General features: G+C 40.8%; 1 protein-coding gene across 1 annotated transcript; it reads left to right on the top strand.

Moving 5' to 3' along the window:
• Positions 1-4,421: 4,421 nt before the first annotated feature.
• On the top strand, positions 4,422-6,950 carry arih2 (ariadne homolog 2 (Drosophila)). The gene is made up of 6 exons (XM_010779049.1): positions 4,422-4,430; positions 4,608-4,658; positions 4,958-4,979; positions 5,488-5,639; positions 5,991-6,134; positions 6,603-6,950. Exons 1-6 carry the CDS (start codon positions 4,422-4,424, stop codon positions 6,801-6,803), a joined length of 579 nt encoding a protein of 192 aa, XP_010777351.1. The 3' UTR covers positions 6,804-6,950.
• Positions 6,951-7,488: the final 538 nt, after the last annotated feature.

Below are 7,488 nucleotides of genomic sequence, written 5' to 3' on the forward strand. Positions count from 1 at the left end.
CCACATCCACAATATTTTTGAATTAAAGCTAATTTTCCTGCATTTGTGATGATGTTGTTCAGACTGTGTCCAAGGTTAGACTTAGGCCCACAGTGTAGTTCTGGTCTGTTTGATCTATTTCTACAGCTGCTTGTCGCTTGCTGACGCTTTTGACACACCTTCTTCCAGCTGACTGCTGGGAACAGTTGCCACAGCAACCTCAGCATCATATGAATTACTTTGTCCCATCTCGCACTTTCCTCCTGCATTCCTTTATCCTATGTCTTTATCCTTTTAGCAACAACATGCATTTTCAACATTCAAAATCAAGTCACCTTAACTTTGATAAGTGATTGTTTTTTTGTGACTTCTTCGTGATCCTGTGGTTAACAGATGGAGTTTTATTACAGTAAATCTAAATACAATACATGGTTGTTTTATACTGATTGATCCTCAAACTGTGTTTCCTCTCTTTCACCAGCTGTGTATTAGACGTGTAAAGTTAATCATCTGTAAAGGTTTCTCACCTCGCTTTTATTCTCAACAGCCTGTTTCTCACCTCGTCTCCTGGGAGAAACTGTCTGACCAGAAGTCTCTAACAGGAAAATGGACGACGTGGCTGAGGCAGAATGTAGGTTTGTAACAATAAAGCGAATTTAAGGTCACAATCTTCCTCCACGAAGAACTAGCAATTGCTCTTCATTAACACAGTACAGCCTCGACTGCTGCAGGGCATCTGCTAAGTGAGCGTGGTGTCACTCAATGATACACTTGCATAATTTTCTAGGGTTATATTTAGACTGCATCAGCAGATTTGCAGGCCTGTGGGACTGTTGGTACCACAATGCTGCTGCCCTCTAGTTAGCACTTGACCGAACAATCCCATCTGGGTTTTGAGGAGCAGCAGCTTTGTTTTGCCTTCACTTTATTTATGTTCTTTACTCGTACCAGCAATTATTGTACGTACTTTTAAAAACGTTGTTTTTAACTTTGCTCCTGCTGTGATCATCTGCAGAGTTTGAGATTTGGTAAAACCCCAGAGATCTGATCTTGTTTATTCAGCACCCAACCCAGCACCAGATGTCTAGTCAATTCTATTTTCATATCCCAATATCACAAATCACACACTTTCTTTCATGGAATTAGCTCTATGAGGCTGCACTTGGGCACAGTGGTCCTTAAAGCTAATGCTAAAGCTAATGTCAGAAAAATATATTTACATCATATAATTTGCGACAAGCGCTAAAATAGCTGCTCATGTGAATGTCATCAAGATCCCCAAAGTTATTTTGACATAACCTGAGGGAGACATTGATGTCCTTCAGATGCTGAGAGAAGTCAAGGGGTTATCAAGTCAGTATTAATCAATTAAATAATTGCAAATATATTAGGATTAAATGGACAGACTCTCATTTCCATCCAAAGAGTGAACGCTGCAGCCATGAATAATAATTTCAGCATAAATATAAACTAAAGCACAGAACACTTGAGTGACAGTATTTCTTGAACTGACTTCACAGAATTTAACATTTCTCTTCGGCATGCTCTCAGGGCTGGGAGTTATTTACAAGTTTATTTTTAGCATCAGCATCCTTTCCTCTGCTCTGTCTCATTCTCTCTGCGCAGTGTCCTTCTTCTTATAAAGAATGTCTCTCTAGAATCTTCACTTCCAATATCCTTTATGATTTATGTTGGATCTCATGGTCCATGGGGTCTGACGTCAGCACCCGTTCTCTGCACGTTCCCACTCCTCTGTTCACCTTCAGTCGCCTCTAACTTCACATTGTCTCCCACCGCTTTGCAGAACCCGCTCTCCTTTTCCGTGCTCCCCCCACACCCCCACTTCCACTCACGTGCGCTCATGCATTCTGCATCTGCACCGCCACATCCGCCCAGTACTTTTCCTATACTCCAGTCTCATTTATATTCCTCCCCCTCCCCCCTCCTGATTCTCCCCTTATGTTTTGCGGTGTCTGGGTCATCTCAGCTCCTAAAAAAAGATTCCCTTCTGCACTGGCCGCTGTATATAGCTTATCTTCTAGTCCATCATTCTGAGTACAAGCACTTGAACAAACGTAATTACATATGCACTGCAATAGAAAGCAGGTGAATGTGAACACTTTTGATGGATGTGAACAGATGAGTCAAAGACATTGATGTCTACATTTGTTAGCCCCCATAGCTCTCTGTGATCAATACATTGGGACAATTAATTAAGGCATGTCCCAAGACCACTCCATCGCTCACTATTTTAAGGCAGAGCAGTTTAAGGAAATGTTCATACTTTTCATATATTCCCCTATAAGATGTTTATTTTGAAGGGCTCTTTAATTCATGCATAACTTTATTTTACATCTGTTAAAAAAAACAGCTACTGTGTCTTTCTGCTTATCTGTTCACACATCCTCAAACTGTTGTAGCATTTCCTTTTATCCAGAGTGCATCGTTGAGCCCATGCTGGTGATGTGCAGGTGTTCAGATATAGAGAAAGTGGGTCATGTTGGGCTGGAAACACACTGCAGTGCTCTGCCACGTGGTTTCAACCCTCTAAGAGTGTGTTTATCTATACAGAGTGTTTTAAAAAACCCTATGAGGAAACTCAAAATGCAGATACAATAAGAAATGAACAGTGCAATGCATATAAACAACAGACAAGACACGGTGAAGTAAGGAAACACAGTGTGAGGGCTTTAACTGTTTACACGCATGGCGGGGACGTTCAGAGAGCATTGCATACCGGTTTAAATGAGACAGGAGCGGGATCAGTTGTCTTTTGGTTGTTGTGCAGAAATGCTCAGACAGATCTGTTACTCAGCATCTGTCTGTCTCTCATGAACGCCAGCAGTGGGTCAGGCTGTTCATCTTAATGCAATGAACAAAAATAGAAACTCATTAAAAACTGTTTTTCCCCCTCACTAATCCTTTGCAGATTTCCCCTTTGACAGTTCATTTACAAAAGTCATTGCATCCCTTTCTGTTTTTCATGGTTACTATCATATGAAACGCCTATCTGTTGCTGTATAATGAAGGTTTCATATTGCAGTGAGGTCATATTACAGGCCTTAGTGAATTTGGCATGTATCTTACTTTAAATATTTAACAAAAGCATGTCTGTGTATAGGTTTTCTTCCTGTTTGTTATCTGGTGTGAACACGCAGCATGTCAGCACCACCATTTTAAATGTAAGCACTATTTAGTTGACACAGTGATGGATGAATGTTTTGGTTTGAGGACAGACAACTGACCTGGATGTTAGGAAGAGATTTAAAGCATGAACACATTTCTACACTTAAACCAATATTATACTGGGTGGCAGATTGCCTTGCTGGGCCTGCACAGGAACATGTGACAGTCTACAGAAGAACTTCACCAGATGGTCTCTCAAACAGGGGCCGGTCCAGCTCACATGGGTCGAGGGCAAAGCTTCTGTCCCCATTTTTGAACAACATAATCTTAGTAAAATGCCCCTGCAGCAAAGCACACTGCATGTACAGTAAGCATTGTCGGAGCAATACATTTAAATAAATATGATACAATTTCAAAATAGTGATTACAGTAAATTATTTTTTGTAAAATGATAAGGATATTAATTTTTGTCTTTTATACATTTTAATTTGGAAGAGTAGACTTTAATTTTTTTTTTAAATAGCCAGGGAAAACAGAGAGAGATGTTTAGTTTTTCACAACCTAATTCAAAATCTAAGCAATCTCACATAAAGTCATGGAAAAGTTAATCGAAAAAGCAGTTGCCTTCTTGGGTGTACTTGTTTGCACAAAGCGTAACAAACGTTTCTGAATTGTCAGCTTTTCTAGCAACATGGCCTCATAATTGGATGCCATCTCTCTCCCCTGCTGCCCTGCAGGCTGTAATCCTGCGTGTCTTTGAGCAGTTTAAACAGCCCATCATGGAAAGGAGCAGGGAGAAGGAGTTATTATTTTACCTGCCCCTTACTCAAAAATAGATGGCCTGTCAATCACAGCTGCCATCCTTATCAAAACTTATACATCCTCCAGTCACTGACGTCTACTGACAGATTCCTCCATGTGGTCCCGAGGTCGAGGTTGAAACAGCGGGGAGACAGGGCCTTTGCTGGAGCAGCTCCCAGGCTGTGGTACGATTTGCCTGTTTCTAAATCCCGTTTGAAGACCCAGTTATTCTCCCGTGCGTTTGCAGACCACCTATAAGACATGTCAGTCTGTGCTTTTAAATTGGGGTTTTATATTGTTTTTACGTCACATATTAGAGTTTTCAGTCTATAAGGCTTTTAGTATGGATTTATTGTCCTGTGTTTTATGTCCTATCTGTTTATATATATATATATATATATATATATATATTATATCTTTTTTTTTTTAAATAAAAAAAACAACAAGAAAAAACACCTTGAATTTCAGGCAGGGCGCGGGGCTCCGTTGGAAGGGCGCAGCGCCCCGCCAAGACAATGGTAGGGGTAACACTGCACTGCTGTGTCAACACACCGCACTCTACACACTGTAGTTTTGTACACGGATGCTCAGGTTGAACACTGACACAGCTTGAGGACACATAAAAAGGCATTTCACTGATTATTTGTAATCTGCTTTTCTACCCTGATTTGATCTTATTTGTATGTGTTTTTCTCCTCTAGTGTCCTAAGTGCAATATCTGCATTGAGAAGAACGGAGGGTGCAATCACATGGTGAGTCAGAGATGAAAATCACCCTTCCCTGAAACACGAAATGCTAAGAATTCTTTCTGTGGGCTGAAGTTCTCAAGTTGAATAGTTTCACACTTAAATCACTCCTGGTCCGGTTTGTTACCTGGCATGTGGGCCTTTTCTCTAACAATGTCTAAGCTTTATGGATGACAAAGCAGTAACAACAAACACTAAATTGTTTGTTTTTTAAAAAAGGTTTATGTGTCGATCTGCTCGAAATAATGGAAAATAGGAGATTCTTGTTTACTAATTCGCTGTCTTCCTCTGTCTTCGTTTTTCAGCAATGCTCCAAGTGCAAACACGGTACGTTTTTTGATAATCCAGTGAAGCATTAACGCACTGTTCCTTTTATATCCACCTACTGGTGGACACACAGAAAGTAGCTGCAGCTATGATTCCACGATGATATTGAATAAAGGTTGAATTATTCCTAGTGAAAGTTGATGCTTGTAGGTCTTGTTTTTTGCCTTATCTTTGGCTAATGTTGACAGGCAACAGTCCTAATTGAGTCATATAGTAGTTAACGTTTTCTAATTGCGTCTACCAGTACACCTATAATTCCCATAACTCACCAGTTTCTTCTTCATTAGTAAAATGGTATCCCTTTTTTAAATGAGGAATGTGGTTAAACAGAACGGTGGTTAGTCATCTGAAGAAATGGAACATATATTTATTACCAATCCACAGCCAATATTATCCAGTTTAGCTGAACAGAGTTGACCCTTTAGTCGGTCCTATGATACAAATGTTGTCTTAGTGTACATACTGTGAAATGCATGTCCATAAATGTGTATTTTGTCTCGCCTCAAAGACTTCTGCTGGATGTGTCTTGGTGACTGGAAGACTCACGGCAGTGAATACTACGAGTGCAGCCGCTACAAAGAGAACCCTGACATAGTCAACCAGAGCCAGCAGGCTCAGGCCAGAGAGGCCCTTAAGAAATACCTCTTCTACTTTGAGAGGGTGAGCTTTTTTGATCCCTATTTCTATTTAGCTCGGAAAAAAACTAAAAGAAATTTAAAAACACTTTGGGATAATCTATAGGGGTTTACAGAATCAAACCCGTAGAGTTGGGATGGATTCAAGCCTCATAAACCTGCTTAACATTTACATTTTGGGATTTGAGGAAGATTACATCATGACATATTTCATCCTCCACTGCCCATAGACATTCTCATAATTATAATATCACAGCACACTGTTTAAAGATTTAAATAAAACATTTTATTGACATATTTCCATCCAGCATACCTTTATTTCTACAGGGGAAATTATTGTTCTGTAGTTAATATTTTTTTACCTCTACCCCACCAGTGGGAGAATCACAACAAGTCTCTGCAGTTGGAGGCTCAGACGTACCAGAGGATCCAGGAGAAGATCCAGGAGAGAGTGATGAACAACCTGGGAACCTGGATCGACTGGCAGTACCTGCATAACGCTGCAAAGCTCCTGGCTAAGGTACTGCACACTGAACCTGCACTGTCTGTTCTCAATGCAGAGGCAGCATCACAGTTAGTGATGGAATGGAAAGGGGTAAAAAAAAAAGGGAATCTGTGCATACAATTGAACTATAAAGTCACTTTTTAAATATTATAACTGGCAAGTTTGTTTAAATGTATTTAGAAATGGTTAAGCTGCTTACAGAGTCATCAATTCAGACTTATAACTCAAACTGTGTCAGGGAGGTTGGATCACTGGAATTAAAGTGTTTTTTTATTTAGCTTGGTTTATATTGTTAAATGGTCTGGGAAAAAACACAAGTGACCTGATTCACTTTCTGTTTTCCTCATTGGATGATTTTAAAAGTCTCTAGCATCATCATTAAAGATAATTTCAATCAATTACAAGGTGCCTTCCTTTATTCTGACACAGTCTGACTTTAAGTGAACATTTCCCAAACTTTGCTTCTTCTCTTCTCTTTTGCAGTGCCGCTACACCCTGCAGTACACGTATCCCTACGCCTATTACATGGAGTCCGGCCGGAGCAAGAAACTGGTGAGGAACTACATCTCTCCACCCTGTTCATTACTGCAGAACACACATTGTAAAATAACATTCGGCACATTCACACCGCAGTACTTTTCCCACAAAAGCCGCGTTCACACCGCAGTACTTTTCCCACTTTAGTTCCGATATATTTCAGAAATGTCGCGTTCACACCAAAAAGAGCCGGAACTAAAATTATTTCATGAGAACCCCCTTTTCTCTCATGCGGCTCTCTTGTGAGAAAAGAGCTATATTTCTGATTGGCTGGGCGGATTGCAAACCACGCCCCGTAAAACTCAAAAAAAGTGTTGTGAAGCCACCATTTTATTATACTCGCATTAGCATTATTAGCATTAGCCCAGCGTAGAAACGCAGAAAGACTAACTTATGGCAACACAAAATAAAACATGGGAGCGGTGGAGATGAGGATGCGTCGGCTTTCTGGCGATTTACTCAGAAGGCTTCAGTAGAAGCTGCTGGGAGTCCCAACAGCTTCTACTGAAGCCAGTCCCCAACTCCGGGGACTTCCGGCCAGGGATTTTGGGCGGCAGTATACGCCGTGAAGTTGTTTGCGGCCTGCCAGTAAACCCAAAGCAGAAGAAGTGACGTCAGCGGCTTCATTTGCCTAATCAACCCCCAGGGACTTATTCCGGTGTGAACGCGATCTGTACTTAGTTCATCAGATCTAAAGAGTTCTGATGAACTAAGTTTTCATGAACCTTTGTGGGAAAAGTACTGCGGTGTGAATGCGCCTAAAGGCTCATCAGAAGTGTGTGTGTGTGTGTGTGTGTGTGTGTGTGTGTGTGTGTGTGTGTGTGTGTGTGTG

The sequence above is a fragment of the Notothenia coriiceps genome, unplaced genomic scaffold (genome assembly GCF_000735185.1).
Source record: "Notothenia coriiceps isolate Sejong01 unplaced genomic scaffold, NC01 NC01_scaffold00000339, whole genome shotgun sequence".
In the NCBI taxonomy this organism is placed as follows: Eukaryota; Metazoa; Chordata; class Actinopteri; order Perciformes; family Nototheniidae; genus Notothenia; species Notothenia coriiceps.

Coding starts and splice junctions, on each gene's coding strand:
- arih2 (XM_010779049.1), top strand. Junction 4,980..5,487: donor ATGCTCCAAGTGCAAACACG/GTACGTTTTTTG, acceptor CTCGCCTCAAAG/ACTTCTGCTGGATGTGTCTT. Junction 5,640..5,990: donor ACCTCTTCTACTTTGAGAGG/GTGAGCTTTTTT, acceptor CTACCCCACCAG/TGGGAGAATCACAACAAGTC.